We start from the raw sequence: 21,765 nt of genomic DNA on the forward strand, positions 1-21,765 counted from the left end.
GATGAACCTTGAAGACACTGCATGTGTGCTAAGACGCTTCAGTCATGTCCAACTCTGTGCGACTCTATGGACCATAGCCCACCAGGCTTCTCCATCCATGAAATTCTCCAGACAAGAATACTAGAGTGGATTGCCAAGCTCTCCTCCAGGGGATCTTCCTGACCCAGGGATCAAACCCATGTCTTTCATAGCTCCTGCACTGGCAGACAGGTTCTTTACCACTATCACAACCTGGGAAGCCCACTTGAAGACATTGTGTGGCATGAAATGTCAGATATTGAAGGACAAATAGTGCATGACTCCACTTTAACAAGATTCTGAGCGTGGTCAGATTCATAGAAATAGGAGGAGAACGGTGGTTGCCAAAGGTTGAGGTGGGGCAGGGAAACAGAGAACTTTTTTTTTTTTTTTTTTTTGCTTGCTTACCTGCTTTTATAAAAATTTATTTTCAATTGAAGGATAATTGTTTTACAATATTGTGTTGGTTTCTGCCATTCAACAATGTGAATCAGCCATAAGTATACATATGTCCCCTCACTCTTGAACCTCCCTCCCACCCCTACCCTTCTAAGTTATCATAGAGCACAGGGTCAAGCTCCCTGTGTTAAGCAGCAATTTCCCACTATCTATTTTTACCGCTGGAGAAGGAAACGGCAAAGAGTAACATAAGGAAGGACTGACGTTGAAGCTGAAACTCCAATACTTTGGCCACTTGATGCGAAGAGCTGACTCATTGGAGAAGACCCTGATCCTGGGAAAGATTGAAGGCAGGAGGAGAAGGGGATGACAGAGGATGAGAGGGTTGGATGGCATCGCTGACTCAGTGGACATGGGTTTGGGTGGACTCCAGGAGCTGGTGATGGACAGGGAGGCCTGGCGTGCTGCAGCCCATGGTTGCAAAGAGTCGGACAGGACTGGGCGACTGAGCTGAGCTGAATGTATATGCTTCCGTGCTGCTCTCTCAAGGCGCCCCGCCCTTTCCTTCCTCTCTGTGTCCATAAGGCTGTTTTCTATGTCTGTGTCTCTACTCCTGCCCTGCGAACAGGTTCATCAGGACCGTCTTTCTAGATTCCATATACATGCAAGAATAAGTGATATTTGTTTTTCTCTTTCTGACTTCACCCTGTGTAGCAGGCTCTATCTCTCCCTCACTGCTAGAAAGGAGAACTACGGTTTAATGGGAACAGAGTTTCCTTTCGGGAAACTAGGAAAGTTCTGAAGATGGATGGTCATGATAGCTGAACAACACTATCAATAGCCTCTCTGCCACTGAACTGTGCACTTAAAAATGATTAGCACGGTCAACTTTACATGGTGGATGTTTCACCAAAATTTTTAAAAGAGAGAATCTGCCCTCGCCACACTCTCCAATGTCTTTGAGTAAAGATCACACGTTCAGGTTAAGCGTCTCTGGCTCTCACTGGCCCCACACCATTTGCTAAGACAGACGCCCTGTCACCAGGAAGTGGCTTAGATCACTGTGCTGAACAAATCGGACACATACTGAAGGCCCCCACTGCTGACGTGTCTAAGTGGATTCATGAGATCCTGGGGACATGCGTTTGAGTGGACTCTGGGAGTTGGTGATGGACAGGGAGGCCTGGCGTGCTGCAGTCCATAGGGTCGCAAAAGGTCGGACACGACTGAGCAACTGAACTGAACTGAGTGACCCAGGCTACCCCCAAGTGGTAGAGGACAGGAAGGGACAAAGACAAATTGGACATCAGGGTCCGAACGGTAAACTCATGGTGTCTCAAATGGCTGCGGGCACCCTAAGAGGCACAGAGCCCGTGGCAGGGGCCCGTGTGTCCTCAGCCCCCTCCCGGGGAGGCTGGCTTCATTTCTGTAGCACATGCGGTTTTCAGAAGGAGAAACAGCAGCACCCAAACCACACCACTCCATATGCATGCGAAGCCCTTGTTTAGGGAGGCTCAAAAGGGAAGTTCTCAGTCTATAATATCTCTTCCCTGCAAATTCCTTCCGGGCCTCCTGCGGCCTCAGCACTATATAGAGATGTCAAGTGTTTATCCAAGCGGCCTCCTGCTTTCTGTGGCTCAGCCTATCTTTCTGAATGTGGCTTCTCCCTTGCCTGCCCCCTCTGAATGTTCTGGCCTCCCCCTGGATGCCCATAGCTGATTTTCTAGCTTTTCTCTCTCACTCGTTCTTCTGGTTTTCAAATCGATCCTTACTTCATCTGCCTGCCCAAAGGAAACATCTGTTGCTCCTACTTAAGTCACATCAGACTCTCTGCGACTCCGTGAGCTGTAGCCTGCCAGGCTCCTCTGTCCATGGGATTCTCCAGGCAAGGATATACTGGAGTGGGTTGCCATGCCGTCCTCCAGGGGATCTTTCTGACCCAGGGATCGAACCCGAGTCTCTTGCATTAGCAGGCGGATTCTTTACCACTGAGCCATCAGGGAAGCTCCTACATATATGCATAAAGATTGTATGACACAATCAGAACTGAGGAAGAAAGAGAGAAAGAAAGTACTTACGCTGTGCAAGTTAACACAGCCGCTGCAGCTGAGCTTCAGAGAGAGAGATGCGTTGTTACACCAGTTCTTGGTGCCAAGACGAAGATACCTAGAAGTTTCTAAGGGAAACAGTGCTTTTGAGGATAGTCAATTCTGAAGTGTCTTACTTTATGAAAGGGGCGCAGAGGGAATTCTCTGGGAGTCTAGTGGTTAGGACTCCACACTCTCACTGCCAAGGGCCCAGGTTCGATCCCTGGTCAGGGAATTAAAATCACACAAGCCACAAGGCCAAGGAAAAGGGACATCGACTTAGTGAGAAATGGTCAACACTTTCCTGGGATATGAAAATTTTCATTTGGCTTCGTTGGTTTGTTGGTAAGGAGAACAGAAGCCGTTTTCTCTTGACTTCTATTCTATTTGCAGGAACCAAGTTGGAGATCAAGGGTTCTTCCAGGGGATTTCTCTGATGGTTGGGTGGCTAAGGCTCTGGGCTCCCAATGCAAGGGCTGGGGTTCAATCCCTGGTCAGGGAACTAGATCCCGCATGCCACAATTAGGACTCAGCATGGTCAAACTAATTAATTTAAAAAAGAATCCTTCCACACATTTGAGTCAGTGCTAATGAAGTGGATGGACCTAGCGTTTATTACACAGAGTGAAGTAAGTCAGAAAGAGGAAAATAAATAACGTATATTAACACACATATATATGTAGAATCTAGAATTCTACCATCTAAAATCTAGATGGTACTGCTGAAACTATTTGCAGGGCAACAATGGAGAGGCAACCCACTCCAGTACCCTTGCCTGGAAAATTCCATGGATGGAGGAGCCTGGCAGGCAACAGTTCATGGGGTCGCAAAGAGTCGGACAAGACTTCACTGGTAATGGAGAGGCAGACACAGAGAACAGACTTATGGACACAGGGGAAGGGGGAAGGAGAGGGTGGGATGAATGGAAAGGAAAGAATAGCTTGGAAATATATACATTACCATATGCAAAATAGGTATCCAGTGGGAATTTGCTGTATGATACAGGGAACTCAAATCAGGGTTTTGTGACAACCTAGAGGGGTGGGCAGAGGAGGCAATGGCACCCTACTCTAGTACTCTTGCCTGGAAAATCCATGGACAGAGGAGCCTGGTGGGCTGCAGTCGATGGGGTCACTAAGGGTCTGGCATGACTGAGCGACTTCACTTTCACTTTTCACTTTCATGCATTGGAGAAGGAAATGGCAACCCACTCCAGTGTTCTTGCCTGGAGAGCCTGGTGGGCTGCCGTCTATGGGGTCACACAGAGTCAGACACGACTGAAGCGACTTAGCAGCAGCAGCAGCAGCAGCAGCAGAGGGGTAGGATGGGGCAGGAGGTGGCAGGGAGGTTCAAGAGGAACCTATGGCTGATTCATGTGGATGTATGGCAGAAACCAACACAATATTGTAAAGCAATCCTCCTTCAATTAAAGGCAAATAAATTTTTTAAAATAAAGTACTTCACAAAAGCCCCCCAAAAAAGGTGTCCTTCCAATTACAACTGTTTGCATGCCATATTTCCTATTATGTGGGAAAACTCAGGTCCCATGGCAAAGCCAATGAGGAGCGATAGTGTCAGCTGCACCATGAAGTCCCTCCTCCCCTAAAGGTAACTCTACTCTCTAAGTCACTGTATTTGACCTTCAGATGCCTTTGGCTACCTGACTCCCTACCCACTGCGCCCTCCCATTATGGTGTCTAACAAATGGAGAGAGGACAGAAGAGGTCTGTAACTTTTCCAGCATGATTCTTAATGGACCCATGGAAGTAACTGGTCACAAGGCTGCATCCTATTGCTTCCTGCCTAATGTGAAGAGCATGGGGGTCAGCTTCACATCCACCGTGTGTGAGACACAAAAGCAAGCACCCTGACCCATCTCGTCTGCCAGAAAACAGGCCAGGATGCTTGAGAGAGAGGAGTGCAGCAGGCAAGCAGGAAGCATGCTTGAACAATGGCCTTTAATATGGTAAGCCCACCAATGACCAATTTAGGATAGTACTCTATTAAAAACACACACACACACACAATTCCATTGATTCAAGGGAGACTGTGAGGTGTCCTTCCCCCTGGATAGAACCATTTAGGTATTTGCTAATCATTTCCCAGTGTGGCAGACAACACTGGTTGGCTGTCACATTCTAAGGGTCATTTCCAGCCCCTTACTGCCTTACCCTGGTGAAGGAAATCGCAACACACTCCAGCGATTCTTGCCTGGAGAAGCCTATGGATCAAGGAGACTCAAGGGCTGCAGTCTGTGGCGTCGCAAAGAGTCGGACATGGCTGAGTGACTAGGCAACTGCCTTATCCACATTTTCTGTGTTTCTCTAAAAGTTAAAGCTTGATCTGCTGGCTTGCCTTGAAGTAGGGATGGCCTTGGGACAGTCCAGCTGTGGCCAGTGGGTGAAAGGAAATTGTCCCTGGGGAAGGTGTTTAGGGTAGGCATAAAAATGGCCCCCAAAGTTGTTTGTGTCCTAAACATTGGGACTTGTGAAAGTTTCTTCCTCTGGCAAAAAAAAAAAAAGACTTTTCATATGAGATTAAGGCAAGGATTTTGAAATGGGAAGATTATTCTGGATTATCCAATGGGCCCTTTGCTACCGCAAGGGTCCTTACAAGTGAGAGAGGTAGGCAGTAGAATCAGAGGAGGAGATGTGACGTCAGAGGCAGAGTGACATGATGAGGGACACTCGAGGCCCTGCTGGAGGGATTTGCAAGCCAGGGAATCACCTCTAGAAACTGGAAGAATCCAGGAAACAGATTCTCCCCCAGAGTCTCCAGAAAAGAAGAATGCAGCCCTGCCCAGTCTTTGACCTTGGCCCACTGGGAATCCTTTTGGAATTCTGATCTCTAAACTTGTGCTGTTTTAACCATTACTATTCTGGTGTTAAGTTTATGGCAGTTTGTTACAGCAGCAATTCGGAACTATACAGTGTCTCTTCCCAAACAGAAGAGACACTCTCTTCACTCTCTCCTTCCCCCTTCTTGCTGCATGGGATGTGGATACAGGGTCCGGTAGGATGGCAGCCTTCCTGTAGTCTTGGTGTAATATCCATGAGGATGGAGGACTCATGCTCGGGCCAGCAGAGTCTGGGTCTCCGATGCTTCACCAAGCCACCAGCCCTGGGTTGGCCATCCCTGAACTTCAGGTCACAGAAGACAAACAAAATATGACATGTTTAAGTCACAGTGGTAGGCTTTGTGTGCTGGAGCTGACTCAACCAGCTCCTGTGAGGGAATTATTAAAAACATTTTACAGTATTTGCAATTTTTTAATATTGTACAAGTTTTAGGGACTTCCCTGATAGCTCAGTTGGTAAGGAATCGGCCTGCAATGTGGGAGACCTGGGTTTGATCCCTGGGTTCAGAAGATCCCCTGAAGAAGGGAAAGGGTACCCACTCTAGTATTCTGGCCTGGAGAATTCCATAGACTGTGTAGTCCATGGGGTGGCGAAGAGTCAGACACAGCTGAGTGACTTTCACTCGCTTAAAGTTTTACTGCTCTCTATGCTCCTGAGACTATATCCCTCTGTTTATCTCCCCACTCCATATCATGTACATAGTACATGCTGTACTAGACACTATGCATCTTTACAACTCCATATCGAGTTCCATCACACTGGTAGCTTAAAACCAGCCATGGTGGGTATATTTCCACTATGAGAAACAGCAAACACTACAAATTGGGGTTTCACTTTTTCCCAGAGTCAACTGTTAATCATTAACTGATCTGCCACTGGTCTTGTGTCTCTGCAGCCAAATACATTTCCAATTGATGCGTCCCTAAGGGTTTTTAATGCTACTTGTCCTAAAGGAAGAGCTACCACTTGTCAGCTCAGATTATATTTGTAGGAAACTGGCTTCTCCTTGTTTCTCTTAAATCAAGATTTAGGTACCAGGCACTGTGCTAGGCAGGCTCTTTCTCACTCTATCTTATACAATCTTTCTCGTATCCCTGAAATGTAGATCTCATAAGCCCATTTCACACACGAGGAGACCAAAGCTCAAGGGAAGAAGGGATTTGACAATGATCCTTGGCCAGTGAGGGGCCAAGAGAGGATTTGAACACCCTTTCAACTGACCCAGAATCTCTGCTCATCCTTCTGCAGCACAGTGTGCTTCAAACAGAGCAGACGCTGAATAAATATTGTTGCATTATTGAAACCAATGTTAATTCTTCCTTCCAGATAGCCAGGGACCCAAGATGCTGGACTCACGTGCAAGGAGGCTTTCACGCCATATGTGCAAAAGACATTGGCACTGGGAAACTTTTCCTGAACATCAAAGAGAACCCTGAAACACTTATGGTTAGAAGATTGAGTTTCATGAAAGTATTAAATTTATGTTTTTTCGAACAGCATCACTGCGGGAGGCACCAGTGGTTACAGCTCCCTCATCTTGAAATAGACACAGAGTAATTTCCTCCTTTGCCGGTTGTCAGCCTGGCTCCCAATCATTGCCCCCAGAGCTGGCAGAATTTCAATGACTCTAAAATTAATCTGTGGGGCAGAGAGATGGTCCCATGCCTTGAAATTCTGGGAGCTTTGCTGTGGTCTTAAAGTCAGGGCCTGGGATGGAAAGTCAGGAGGTCAGAGGTGAAATTTCAGCTCTTGGCCCAGCTGGGCACTTTAGACAATCCTGTGGACACATTTTTCCCCTGCCCCACAAATTCTTCTGAGCCAGAGTGATTGAGTAAGTAACATAGAATAGCTAAGCACATACATGGGATTTTTAACTTAATTTTTTAACATTTCAATTCCAGTGGTAGACATATGTAGACAGATAAAACAATCGGATGTGTCATGGGAAAGACATGGACAGACTGGTATGATTGCACAGAATCAAGGATGTCGAAGTACAATGCGGTGGGGAGAGAGAGAGATCAGGAAAGGTTTTTTTGAGATACTGATGCCTGAGGTTAGGTTTAAAGAAAAAATGGAACTAGGTAAGTGAGAAATCAGCATAGGGGACTACAAGCAAGGGGAGTCATGCACCTAAAAATCAATTAAGGTGGCTAAACTACAAGCAGCTCAGTGCTCGAAAGCAAGGCACAGAATGGCAGAGAAACAGCAAGAGGAGTGAGCAAGGACACACAGGATATCACACGGATATCACAGTAGAGTATCTGCAGTTTATTCCAGACACCAGGAGAAGCCCTCGGAAGTTCTAACGAGGGGGTGACATAGCCCTATTTGTGTTCAGGAACAATCTTGAAGGCCCCAGGATTCGTGAGAAGCTTCTTACAAAAGAATCAGTAGGCGATGAGCACCAAGGATGGAGCTGTGCTGAGAAAGCAGAGGGTCAGCATAAAGATTCAGAAACATTCATCGAAAAAGATCACAGGACATAGAGACTGAGGTTAGAGCTAGTCTAGGATAACCCCTGAGTTTCTACCCAGAGCAGCTAGCTGGATGACAACACCATGAACTAGACACAGGCGCCAGAGCAGGTGCGGGTGAGAGTGAGTTACAGCATGAGTTCAGTACGAGTCGTGCATGTGTTATCCCAGCTGAGATGTCCAAAAGCCAGTGTCTTCAGAACACAGTGGGCTTTATTCATCTCTGAATCCAATCTAGGGAAATCCTGTCATGCATCAAACTCTTGACATGTATTTGTAAATTGAAAGGATGGAAAATTGAATGAAGCTTAGGAGAGGAGTTTAACATAGGAATAGAGGTTTGATTCCCAAGTGGTGCTAGTGATAAAGAATTCCCCTGCCAGTGCAGGAGACGCAAGAGCCACAGGTTCAATCCTTGGATGCGGAAGATTCCCTGGAGAAGGAAATGGCAACCTACACCAGTTTTCTTACCTAGAAAATTCCATGGGCAGAGGAGTCTGGCGGATTGCAGTCCATTGGATCACAAAGAGTAGGACACAGCTGAGAAGGCACACACACACACACCCAGAGAGGTTTGATGGGGTTAGCAACTTACTGAGAGTGGTTTAAACTGAGAAATAATGAAATTCCAGAGAATGAAAGAGTCTCTAAAGCAATAAGAGGAGAAGGCCAAGAATGAGATCTTTGGGAGCACCAAGAAGCAAGACAGACCAGAGCAAGCAGATGGAGAATAGGGGATGCAGAGAGTTTGGAAGGGGAAAGAGACAGACATCCCAGAGGCCAAGGAAGTCAGGAGGACATGCAAGGTCATAAAGATACACCCTGAGAAAGGTCCGTGGGATTCACGTGAGGGCCTCTGCAAGAGCAACGCCAAAGACTAAGAATAAGACAGGATAACAGGGGATGAAGAGCGTAATTAAAGGTCAATGAATCAGCCTCTAAAAACTTCCAGAAGTTGCCCAGGACCCTGGTGAAAGATAGGACAGACTACTCAAGTGTAAATGGGGCTTGAGACAAAAATCAAGTTCACTGTAGAAAAACACAAAGGTATAAATACGTCTTGCATTCCTGAGTTTGTGCAGTGAACATTACCTGCTAATTTGGGTGAGAAGGTAGTAGTTGAGTCAGCTGGCAAGTGTGGAAGGAGATGGCAAGTCAGACCTTCTGTTCCATTTCTGGTCTGATAATCACATTTTTAAATCAGTCAATGGAGGCCCAGAGAGTTGAAACAAATCATTCACAGAAAACCAGAACTCAGGTCTTCTAAGTCTCAGACCCACACTGCCTCCTGAAAGTTTTGTTACGGTTTCACCATAAACAACAGAATAGGAAGGCCATGTTCTGGGTTAGAATTGTTGACTAAAAAGCATAGTCACAACCTGAAAGTAGAAATTTATCTTATTTGGTGGGACAAATTTGGAAAACTCAGCAGTGGTCACAGGACTGGAAAAGGTCAGTTTTCATTCCAATCCCAAAGAAAGGCAATGCCAAAGAATGCTCAAACTACCACACAATTGCACTCATCTCACATGCTAGTAAAGTAATGCTCAAAATTCTCCAAGCCAGGCTTCAGCAATACGTGAACCATGAACTCCCTGATGTTCAAGCTGGTTTTAGAAAAGGCAGAGGAACCAGAGATCAAATTGCCAACATCTGCTGGATCATGGAAAAAGCAAGAGATTTCCAGAAAAACATCTATTTCTGCTTTAGTGACTATGCCAAAGCCTTTGACTGTGTGGATCACTATAAACTGTGGAAAATTCTGAAAGAGATGGGCATACCAGACCACCTAACCTGCCTCTTGAGAAATCTGTATGCAGATCAGGAAGCAACAGTCAGAACTGGACATGGAACAACAGACTGGTTCCAAATAGGAAAAGGAGTACGTCAAGGCTGTATACTGTCACCCTCCTTATTTAACTTATATGCAGAGTACATCATGAGAAACGCTGGCCTGGAAGAAACACAAGCTGGAATCAAGATTGCCGAGAGAAATCTCAATAACCTCAGATATGCAGATGACACCACCGTTATGACAGAAAGTGAAGAGGACCTAAAAAGCCTCTTGATGACAGTGAAAGAGGAGAGTGAAAAAGTTGGCTTAAAGCTCAACATTCAGAAAACAAAGATCATGGCATCCGGTCCCATCACTTCGTGGAAAATAGATGGGGAAACAGTGGAAACAGTGTCAGACTATTTTTCTGGACTCCAAAATCACTGCAGATGGTGACTGCAGCCATGAAATTAAATGAGGCTTGCTCCTTGGAAGAAAAGTTATGACCAACCTAGATAGTATATTCAAAAGCAGAGACATTACTTTGCCAACTAAGGTCCGTCTAGTCAAGGCTATGGTTTTTCCTGTGGTCATGTATGGATGTGAGAGTTGGACTGTGAAGAAGGCTGAGCACCGAAGAATTGATGCTTTTGAACTGTGGTGTTGGAGAAGACTCTTGGGAGTCCCTTGGACTGCAAGGAGATCCAACCAGTCCATTCTGAAGGAGATCAGCCCTGGGATTTCTTTGGAAGGAATGATGCCAAAGCTGAAGCTCCAGTACTTTGGCCACCTCATGTGCAGAGTTGACTCATTGGAAAAGACTCTGATGCTGGGAGGGATTAGGGGCAGGAGGAGAAGGGGACGACAGAGGATGAGATGGCTGGATGGCATCACGGACTCAATGGATGTGAGTCTGAGTGAACTCCGGGAGATGGTGATGAACAGGGAGGCCTGGTGTGCTGTGATTCATGGGGTCGCAAAGAGTCGGACATGACTGAGCGACTTTACTGAACTGAACTGAACTGTTTAGCCCAGGAGGCAGCATCCCAGGAGCTCTGAGAAAACTGCTCCAAGGAGGCAGGAGGGGGAGTCAGGCTATATACAAGTTTGGAACAAAGGGAGCAGGCAGTCTGAACATCAGGGACCAGGGGTCAAGTTAAGGAACTCAGCATTCTGTGTGGGGGATGATGCAAGCCTCTGGGCTGAGGTCATTCCTTTCATATACATCTCAACTATCTGGGGTCAATCCTGTTTCCTTGTTCCCCTTGCTTCTTGCATTTCCCCCAGCTCCTCAGCAATCCCCATGGGGGGTGGCAGCATCCCTGGATCACAGTTTGGGGAGCCCTCATTTACATTTGGAGGCCAGAAATCGCTGATGGCTGTGACATTTCTTGTTCATTTATATGGCAGGAGATATTTTCATTTCATAGACTGAATCAAAGTATTGAAGCTGAACCATTTTCCCAACATGCAGTTGCTTGAGGGAAGAGTTATCATGGAAAAGGCAAAACCAAGTCTCCAGGTTTCATCTGAGTCCTTAGTTATGTCTGATGACACATAACCAGTGTCTCCTAACTGGTTGGCCTGAGAGATCTCCATCTATAGAGTACCCTTATATCAGCTCTGGCTTAAGCCACAACATTCCAGGCTGAGACAGTCAACTAATAGCTTCAGCCCTGTGGCCACTCCAAAATCTTCAACAAGGCTCATTCTTTTTTTGGTTATTGTTTTGTTGTTTTTGATTATCTGAATGACCAAATATATATATATTTTAAAAATTCTATTGGAGTATAGCTGATTTACAATGTTGCATTAATTTCAGGTTTAACAGAGTTCGTTTTTAAGGTGAGATAGCCTGTGACAATCTCTGCCAATAAGCCTACCTGGAACCTTTGATCCAAGTGACATGGGGTCATTGTCTAATCTAACTAATTGTTTTGCTTTAAAACTCCTTTGGTTTTAGGTAACTGAAATGGACCTTGAACTAGGCAAGCATGCAAGTTTCTTATAAGGATACTGGGTCTCACGCAAGCACAGTATTTGGATTCTAGGACATACTGAAACCAGGGGTTTGAATGCCATTAAAAATTCTGCCTCCATCTTTTATTCCTGAGCCACTGTGCCATTCCTAAATTCAGGAATCCTAAAGAAGGAACTCACTGGTCTGTCTGGGCCGGGAACTCACCGCGGAGACCAACTTGGCTAGAGAACGTGAGTCACAATAGTATCTCTGCCTCAGCTTCCATTTAAGAAGGAAGTGGAAATACATGGGCACCAAGTATGGGTCTAGTGGTAGAGAACCTGCCTGCCAATGCAGGAGACTTAAGAGACATGGGCTCAATCTATAGGTTGGGAAGATTCCCTGGGGGAAGGCTTGGCAACCCACTCCAGTATTCTTGCCTGGAGAATCCCACAGACAGAGGATTCTGGTGGGCTACAATCCTTGGGGTCACAAAGAGGTGGACACAACTGAAGTGGCTTAGCACATAAGCACGCAAGCGTCAGTCTCAGTACTTAGTAAGTGCAGGGCTCTACACTAGGTTCTCGGAGAGAGGAAGCAAGGTCAACTTAAAGCTGGAGAAGAAGCAGATTTCTCCGTGAGGAGCCTCCCACTCTGGAAGGGAAAATGAGGTAACACAGCCTAGGCACTGCCACCATAATGTTGTCTGAGAGGATGGAATCCCATCCTGCACAGCACTTGGGTTCTGAAGTTAGCAAGCCTGGCAAAAGATGTCTATAGTCAAAGACATTTGCCCTAGACCCTTGAATCACACCTTACAAAGTAAGATGCATGTGGCACGGGAGATAAGCAAACGAACACTGATTTAGACAACTCAGCTCCACACCGCCTACTTCTCACTCCTGGGTACGTGCTCACTGTGGAGACGGGCAGGCAAAATCACCCACGTTATAGATAACCATCTCCCGTCTTCACCAGCTCTTTTACCAAGTTTGTGGACTTATATCTATGGAGGTTAAGTGCCCACAGGATGTGATTCAGCAGCTTACTGGAGCCACACGGCATCAAGCTGAGAACCAGGAACCAAGCCCAATGTCCTCTGAGTATTCATCCCACAATCACATCCTTACACTAGGAAGACTCCTAGAATCACTTCGTTCCCCCATTTTCTGAGCCTTTAAAAAATGGAGGTCTGCACCTTCTCCTTGGAGATCCCTCGGCCCGAGTAGAAAAGCACAGAGCTCTGCTCAGGTGGGTCCACGTGGGCAGGATTGGGTTGGGGTCAGCTGGGCTGGGTCAAGCTGAACTGGGATGTCATCTGGACAAGCACAGGGGGACACTGATCCCAGGGCTGCTGGTGGGAAGCCATTCATTTTCCCAGCTGTATATGCTCTAACGGGCTTATCAAGGAGACGTTTACAAATGGGGAGCCTTGCTGTTTCTAACAGATTAACCGTAATATATTGATTCAATGACCTGACAACCTATTTCCATAACTGTCGGTTTACACTTGACGCTTTTCCTGGCCGGTAGGCAGATAAAGAGGCCACCAGGTTGACAGGGAGGAGGCTGGACAGGCCCAGAGTGGATTCCATTAAGCAGTTAGGCCTGGGCTCTGCAGCCTCTGATATGCCTCAAATCCAGCCAGAACTCACACCTCACTCTTTCCTACATGGTCTCCGAAACCTTCCACCCAACTCTGCCTAGGGCACCATTCTGACCCACTCTGTGCCAAGCCTCTGATCCAAACAACACAGAACATTGCTCTTGTTGCTTTGGTCAAGTATTCAGGTCACAACCACGTTGGACAGGCCAAAAGGGCCCCGGGGAGGAGCCAATTATATTTTCTGGTCTAGAAAAGGAGAATCTGACCTCCAGGGATGTTAGCCAGCATGTGCTGAGCCCTCATCTGTTTCACCAGTTCTCACTCCCTGGCCGTCAGTAGCCTCAAAACTTCTCCAAGAGGATGGTAGTATTCCCTTCATTGTTTGGGTAAGAAAACTGAGACGCAGAGAGATGAAGTTAATCAAACTGATGCAATCTGCAAGTGGTAGAACTGGAGTCCTCAGGTCTGTCAGATTGTAGTGTATTTTTTTCATAATACCATGTGGCCTCATCCAGATATTCTGCCTGGACCTGTGTTGGCAGATGCATTTGGACATCTACCGCAGATAGAAGTTCCTGTTTCTGGAACTTCAGTTGGCTCACTTGTCCTATGGCCATGTGCTTCACTGAAGACCAGGATGCTGTGTCCCATAGGGAGAGACCTGGAGAGTCTAAGCCAGTGATTCTCAACCCTAGATGCTTATCAGAGCTCTTTGGAATGCACACACACACACATACACACACACACACACACGCACATGCACACACAACGTGTGTATGCAGAACAGGGCCCCAACTGAGCCCAGTTAAATCAGTCTCTAAGTGTAGAACCTGGACATCTGTTTATCTTGATATTTTAAAGGCTCCTCAATTCAATCTCAGCCAGAGTTGAGAATCACTGGCCTGAACCATGCCCCTTAGCACTGGTCTGGGATGAGTGTCTGGTAATAACTCTAGCCAACAAAGGTGATGAGAAATATTCTGCAAGGCTGGGCTTTGAGAAAATTTTTCTTCTTTATTTAACAGGGGCATGAGGATGGAATGGTTCCCCTTTGCTTTTTCTGACCTTTGGATTTTGTGCTGTAAAGATGTGATGCCTGGTGTTATTGCAGCCATCTTGTGACCATAAGGGAGCCAGCCTAACAGACAATAGGCTGAGAATGGCTAAGAAGAAAGGGAAGACTTTGAGAACTTGGTGGCATCTTTCAGCAACTTAAATAACCTCAGAATCACCTTACCCTGAGAATTCACATTGCGAGAGGTGACCACTATTCTCAATTTTCAAGACACTTTAAGTTGTATATTCTGTTGCATGCGTGCATGAGTGCTAAGTCGCTTTAGTTGTGTCCAACTCTGTGCAGACCTATGGACTGCAGCCCGCCAAGCTCTTCTGTCCATGAGATTCTCCAGGCCAGAATAATGGAGTGCGTTGACAAGCCCTTCTCCAGGGGATCTTCCAGACCCAGGGATGCAACCTGTGTCTCTCATGTCTACCTGCATTGGCAGGTGGGTTCTTTACCTCTCGTGCCACCTGGGAAGCCAGGATATTCTGTTGCTTGCAGCCGAAAGGATCTCAACAGATAACACCCACTAATGAGCTTCACTTGCCTACTGCCTGACCTATTTCTAACAGGGGCAGAAGTACATCAGCAGCTGGGGTCCATCAAACAGTAAGGCCTAAACTCAGTCTTGCTGCCCAAAGGACTAATAACTGGAGTGAGTGCTGGGCGTGTCATTAAACAGTTAGTTATCACGAGAGCCATTCCAGTAATAACCATGACATTTATTACGCACTTACTTCATGCCAGGAACTGTGCAAAGTGCTATAAGTATGTCATCTCATTCCATCCTTAAAATTACCCAGCGAGATAAGTTTTGTTATCTGTGTTTTACACATTAAGAGGCAGAGACCCAGAGAAGCTGAGGAATTTGACCAAGTTTGCATAGCCAGAGAGTGGCAGAGACAGGCTGCTAACCCCAATCTGTCAGGCTCTCAAGACTTCCCTTCGTTCCAGGAGACCATGTTGTTTCATTTCCCTGTGACTTATGGTGTTCTGTGTGCTCACACATTCACTGAAGTGCTTAACGATGCGAATAAAAGGCATTCATCATTGTAATCCCTAATGGAGATAACAGAAATATTAGCAAAGGCTGAAGTGAAAACAGTTCAAGTGAGGCCTAATTTTTTACAAGGCCAAGGAATAATTTACTTTATCACGGCAAAGAATTTTATTTGACAAATGCACACTTTATCATCTCTGGTCTGCTGAAAATGTAAGTTTACATTTTTCCTAGCCATAAAATTAAAATAATTTTGGCTCCAAAAACTTAAGATGAAATCCCTTTCTAGGTTCAAGCATTTCCCTAGAAATTTAAATGCTAAACATGGAGCATGAACAAGCACCCATTCCTGTTGGGCAGGGCAGACCCTGGAGTCAGTTCCCTGCACAGGGTTCAAATCCCAGTTCTGCCTCCTGCTGATGGGTGAGGCTGGACTAGACTGGTCACTTTTCCATCTCAGCTTTCTCATCAGGAAGGTAAGGATCACAACTCCCACTGCAGGCCTGAAACGAGGGCTAAATTAGACACCCTAAAGAACCTGATGCTGGAAAAAATTGAAGGTGGGAGGAGAAAGGGACGACAGAGGATGAGGTGGTTGGATGGCATCACCAACTCGATGGACATGAGTTTGAGTTAAACTCCAGGAGTTGGTGATGGACAGGGAGGCCTGGCGTGCTGCAGTCCATGGGGTTGCAAACAGTCAGACATGACTGAGCGACTGAGCTGAGTTGAGCTGAAGGAGACTGTGCAGCAAAGGAGATGCACTGTAAAGCCCAGCTGTCACGAAAACCGTGCACAGAGTGGCCGAGGATGGGACCCGGGACAGAGTAGCTCCTCAATGAATCTTTGATGCCTTCACTCTATCTTTCTTCTCTCGCTTCTCATCAACAAGTCTTCGGGGACAGGCCTTCGGAGAGAGCGCATGTAAAACTAGACCAGGTCCCCTCTGTTCCTGGTCACAGGAGAGGTAATGAGATGGTACCCACGTCTTGGTTCACTCAGCTTCTTGTCAGCATTTACAGCATCATCCCTATACCCTGACCCCAACACAGGGCAGCCAGCCAATCTGGGAGTGGGCCACCTGCCAACTTGGAAGACAAATCTGAGAAAGTGTCAGAGTACTGGGATAAGGGACAGAACAGGGGACAGAGGCGGGATGAGAGGGAATGGGTGGGTTAGCTCAGAGCCAAGGGCTTGGGGAAAGCTGGAAAGAGACTATACCCTGCTCTCAAGTGAGAAACAAATGGGGGTGGGGCTTTCAAGAGAATCTGGACTCCCAGTGGGACAAGCAAAACAGCGGCATCAGCAAGGCATTACCTAACATGGGGGTTTTTTACTGTTGTTTAGTTGCTAAGTCGTGTCCAACTCTTTGCAACCCCATGGACTGAAGCCCAGCAGGCTTCTCTGTCCATGGGATTTCCCAGGCAAGAATACTGGAATGAGTTTCCATTTCCTTCTCCAGGGCATCTTCCCAACCCAGGGATCAAACCTGGGTCTCCTGCGTTGCAGGCAAATTCTTTTACCATCTGAGCCACTACGGAAGCCCCACGTTTGGCTATTCAAAACCGGACCTCAAGTCACACTGAGAAAAGCAGACAGAAGAGGCCAATAGTGCACGATTGGCATTCTTATAAGTTTTTGAGGTCCGTCGCCCTCCCCCCCCCCCACCATAATTAGTCTCTTTTCAGCCCCATGGAGTTAGTTGTCAGGGCACTTTCTGTGGTTATCCATCCCCATTTTACAGATCTGCAAACAGAAGCCTCAAAGCTGGCAACATGTTCTTGGTCACGTAAGGGAGAAACAAATGCACAGAGAGAAGTGTTTGTGCATGCTCAGTCGCTTGTTGCGACCCCGTGGACTGCAGCCCACCAGGTTCCTCTGTCCATGGGATTTTCCAGGCAAGACTACTGGAATGGGTTGCCATTTTCTCCTCCAGGACTCTGCATTGGGCGGGGGGCGGGGCGGGGGGGGGGTGGAGCCCCCAGATCAGTATCTTTGTCTTAAAGCTTTCCAGGTGACTCTGATGACAACAGGTTTGGAAACCACTGATCGCATCTAACAAATTAACTTCAGATAAAGAAACGGAGCCTGACAAAGGAGAGGAATTAGCCCATGGTCACACAGCCAGTCGGTTGCAGAGACAAAGTCGGTCTCTGAGTTGGCAGTCTCCAGGACAGAGCTCCTCCCAGCGCATCCTCTGGGTTGTTTCGTTGCTCATGACAACCTACAACAGAGATAGGTTTCATTCATTCAATAAACCTTTATTGAGTGCTTCTTCAGCGCCAGGCGCCAGGGAGATACAAACAACAGGGATCTTGGCCTTAGAATCCTGGGTGGCCTGGGGGTGCCGTGAGCTCAGAGCTGGTGCTTCTAGCCCAGGGCCTCCAGTGTAGCTGCGGTCAGATGGAGGGCTGGAGGGTTCACGTCCACGTCTGAGCAAAAGGCACAAGATGGCTTGGTAACTGCTGCTTGGTGGGGGGCTAGGAGGGCGGAAGAAGTTGCAGGGGGAAGGCATGAGGCTTCAGACAGAGGAAGGGAGAGAAAAATAAGGAAAACAAAGGCTCCTTTTATGGAAGGTGAGTTACTTTTGTTTTAATAAGCCACTTGTGTGCTGTGACTTTATTCAAGTTAGAGTAAACGATGGTGAACTCAAGATTTCTAAGGCTATTTGCTGGGCGTATAAGAAACCATGTGACGTGACTAAAATATGTTAAGACCAAAACAGAGGCACCGGGAAAACATCCCTGTAGGACGAGTCTTCACGACCACAGAGATACTGCATCTGCCTTGGCTCATGGTTGTTGGTGAACATCGGTCCACACCAGGGCCAGGCAGAGGGCTGAACAGGTCAGCGAAGTCCCTACATCTGCATGAGGAACTTACTATCTCTAATGTTGCCAAGGTCATGGGGAGGTGAACACTTTCATTCGCCATCAGCAGGATAAGTTGTACAATATTTCTGAAGTGCGGTTTGGCAAATTTTTAAAAAAATACATAAAATACTTTCAAACTACCCTTTGAACCAGCTATGCTACTTCTAGGAATTTATCTCAAGGATAAATATATACAGGAAAACAGAAAAGGATGTTTGACAAAGCATACATTATAAAAATAGTGAAAATTTTGGGGAAAAATGCCCATAGATAGCAGAAGGACTAGATAATTTAGTCCAATATCCACAATCTATGGCTATTTCCCCTGCCCCGTGTTTTCACTATTATTAAGGCTTCCCTGGTGGCTCAGATGGTAAAGCATCTGCCTGCAACGTGGGAGACCCGGGTTTAACCCCCGGGTTGGAAAGATCCCCTGGAGAAGAGATTGGTTACCCACTCCAGTATTCTTGTCTGGGAAATCCCATGGACAGAGAAGCCTGGTGGGCTACAGTCCATAGCGTTGCAAAGAATTAGACACAACTGAACAACTTCCATTTTCTTCTTTTCTACTCTTGAAAACTCTGAAGCCACTAAAAATGACAATGTGCATTTGTTTATGGATTTGGAAGATGTCTGTTATAACTTTTATTGAGAAAAGCAAATTTCAAAGTGAGTTATTTAATATAATGCATTTTAAATATAGCTCCTGGACATGTGTATTCACGCATATTTGGAAGATTATTTCTCACCAAAATGTCAACAATAATGAGCAGGGCGGGAGTGAGTGATTTTAATTTCTTTATTTTTCTCTGCAATAAGTATTTTATTGTGCTTCTACAGTAAGAACAAATGATAGAGCTATTTTCATTTGGAGATCAAAACATTTGAAGAAACTAGGCTAATTCCAACTTGATTCAATAGAGATTGTAAAAATTCATTCATTCTTTATTTTTACAGGTTCCTCTCCGTTAATATACATTCATGTAATTCATTTATATATTCAGTCATGAAAACGGTTTGTTCATTCACCTGAAACTGTTTAATAAGCATTTACCATGAATGGGGGCACAGGGATGGTATAATACTAAGTGAGGGGGACAACATGATGGCTAAGAAGTCAGGCTGCTGAGCCAGGCAGACCTGGGTTTAGATCGCTGTTCCATAACTCCCCAGGTATACCACCTTAGGATATTAAACTGCCCTGAGTCTCAGTTTCCCTGTCTATCAAAGGTAACACAAGTACCCATGGTATTAGTCACCTATTACTATAAAGCAAACTACTCCAAGACTTAATGGCTTAAAAAAACAATAATGACTTATTATCTCACAGTTTCTGCAGACCAGGAGTTTGGGGGGACCTCAGCTGGGTGCTTCTAGCTGGAGGTATCTGCCAAAGTTGAAGTCAGATAAAGCCAGAGTTCGCTTCCAAGCCAACTGCGTCCAAGGGCTGGCAAATTGATGGCAAAGATCACGGGGGCCGTCTTGAAGGCTGAGTAACCCATCCATCAAAGGAGGAGATGTTTATAAAGGGCTCGGTGTATCTGCACTGCATTCTTTATAAGCCAGAGTGACGATAACACAGACATATAACTGTACTCACAAAGGAGCCCCGCGAACCGGCTCAGAGACGTTAAGCGGTTTGACCAGTCATACAGCCAGTGGGTTTCTGAGCCGGGAGAAGCAGCACATTTTCTAGGGTTTATAACTCTTTCCCTACAGGAAATCCCAGTGGAGCCACAGCAGTGAGCAACCACTGGCTGTAACAGAACAAAGTCGGTTACCAGAGTTGAAGATGAACAGACGTATTAGAAGGAAGGACAGGGAAGCTGCGAGAGGATTCTGAGTATCTAGCTGAGGAAGTCATTTTCCTTTGATGGAAAAGGTCATGAGGAGCCATGGGGAGTTTGGAACAAGAGTGACTTGATTCAAACCCATGAGTCAAGTTCAGCAGGCTTTTGGAACATTCCCAAGCGGGGAATGAAGGCAGCGATGGAAAAGGATGTCCACGAGACACCATGTTTAGGTGTCCTATCCCATACAACCTGTGGATGCAGGTTAAGGAAGGGTGAAGGTGGCTGGCTCGCTAGGCTGAGGTGCCAGTGGCTCGCCGAGCCGGTGCACGCACAGTGGCAACAATAAACGCCTCCCTTACCCTCATCACCAGCCCTGTGTCTGCTTCAATCTACAGCGTCAGAGGCCTAAGAACATTCAGTGCTTCCAACCCACTTGGAAGCAGGGTTTTAAAGCAGAGTCTTTCCTCTCATTTCCTGCTCTCCAATGTGGCAAACTGACGAAATGAAGGGCCAGGCAGGATGGGATGAATGTGGTTCCGAGTTCAGCCCTGAGGCCCTGCTCCACTGAAAGGCTGGCTTCCCAGGGATGGAGGTGCTGAAAGAGTTGTCTCCCTCAAGGCCATGAGGCTGAGCATCACTTCCCTGGGCAATCTGTCTGACCACCCCGTCACCCCGGCCTGCCTGCAGGAACAGAGCTGCTCTTAGCACCCTGCCCACCATTTACCACGATGGACCCTCTCCTGAGACCAGGGAGGGTGCCCTGCTAAGTTGAGGGCAGAGACCATGTCCCTAGGCATCTCAGTCCCTAGGGCCTGAACACCACTTCTGCTCTCTGAAAGACCTTGACAAGTAATTTTCTCTGCCACTTTCATCAGCTTCACATCCAGACACTGAGGGTGTGATCTCAAGGGCTGAATCCCCCCATCAATAGAGCTGCCATTCAAATCACAGGTCTTGTGGATTCAATCACCCATTTTCCAGGATAATAAAGTGATCTGTTCTATCAAAACAGTGTGACAGTCTTCTAAAAGAGGGAAATAAAGTGGTGTGAGAAAGGAACATTTTTTTCTAGTTAGCCCAGTGATTCTATACACACTGGCAGTGGCCTTATCTATATACAGGTTTTATTTGGCCAATGTAACTTTAAAAATGGGATTGGATGGCTCTAGATGGGCACATGCTCTCCAAATTGCAGCCCACTCCCTGCTGTCTATTCTTAACTGCTTTGTATTACTTACCTCCTAGCCCCTGATGCCATATGCGTTTGCAGCCCTGCAATATGACACATTTCATAATGCATAAAACGGATGTTTGCAAGGTTCTTTCTTGGGCTGGATCAAAATCCTTTCTATAGCTTCTATCTACCTATCCTACATCTAGAGTTCTATAGGTTCCATATTGGAAGTCGAACCTTTTTCTAAAGCAGTTCTTTCATCAATTTGGAAACCATCATCAGAGACCCTGAGGCCTTCTCTTTTCCATGTTAAGCCCACTGTCTGTCTTCATCTGTTTCTTAGGACACGGCTTCTTAGGACACCATAATCAGAAAGCACCTTCTTAAAGAGGGGCTTCCCAGGTGGTGCAGTGGTAAAGAATCCACCTGCCAATCAATGCAAGATGATGCAGGAGACATGGGCTCTATCCCTGGGTTGGAAAGAGCCCCTGGAGAAGGAAATGGCAACCCACTCTAGTATTCTTGCCTGGAAAATTCCGTGGACAGAGGAGCCTGGCGGGCTACAGTCTATGGGGTTGCAAAGAGTCAGATACAACTGAGCATGCACGCATCTGAAAAGAGGAGCACTCATAAGAGGAAAATCTTGCAATTCAAAGTGCAATCCAAAAGCCAGCATCAGCACTAGG

General features: G+C 46.5%; 1 protein-coding gene across 2 annotated transcripts in view; it reads right to left on the reverse strand.

Moving 5' to 3' along the window:
* Positions 1-21,765, reverse strand: part of RAB28 (RAB28, member RAS oncogene family) — a 158,266-nt gene that overhangs the window by 30,155 nt on the left and 106,346 nt on the right. Inside the window, exon 7 of one of the 2 annotated variants that reach the window (XM_052641909.1) lies at positions 17,329-17,463. The exons of the other annotated variant lie outside the window; for it this stretch is intronic. Coding sequence (XP_052497869.1) covers positions 17,356-17,463 — 108 coding nt within the window. The 3' untranslated portion in view covers positions 17,329-17,355. Of the gene's footprint in view, positions 1-17,328; positions 17,464-21,765 lie in introns of those variants that run through there. 2 annotated transcript variants of the gene reach the window in all.

The sequence above is a fragment of the Budorcas taxicolor genome, chromosome 6 (genome assembly GCF_023091745.1).
Source record: "Budorcas taxicolor isolate Tak-1 chromosome 6, Takin1.1, whole genome shotgun sequence".
Lineage (NCBI taxonomy): Eukaryota > Metazoa > Chordata > Mammalia > Artiodactyla > Bovidae > Budorcas > Budorcas taxicolor.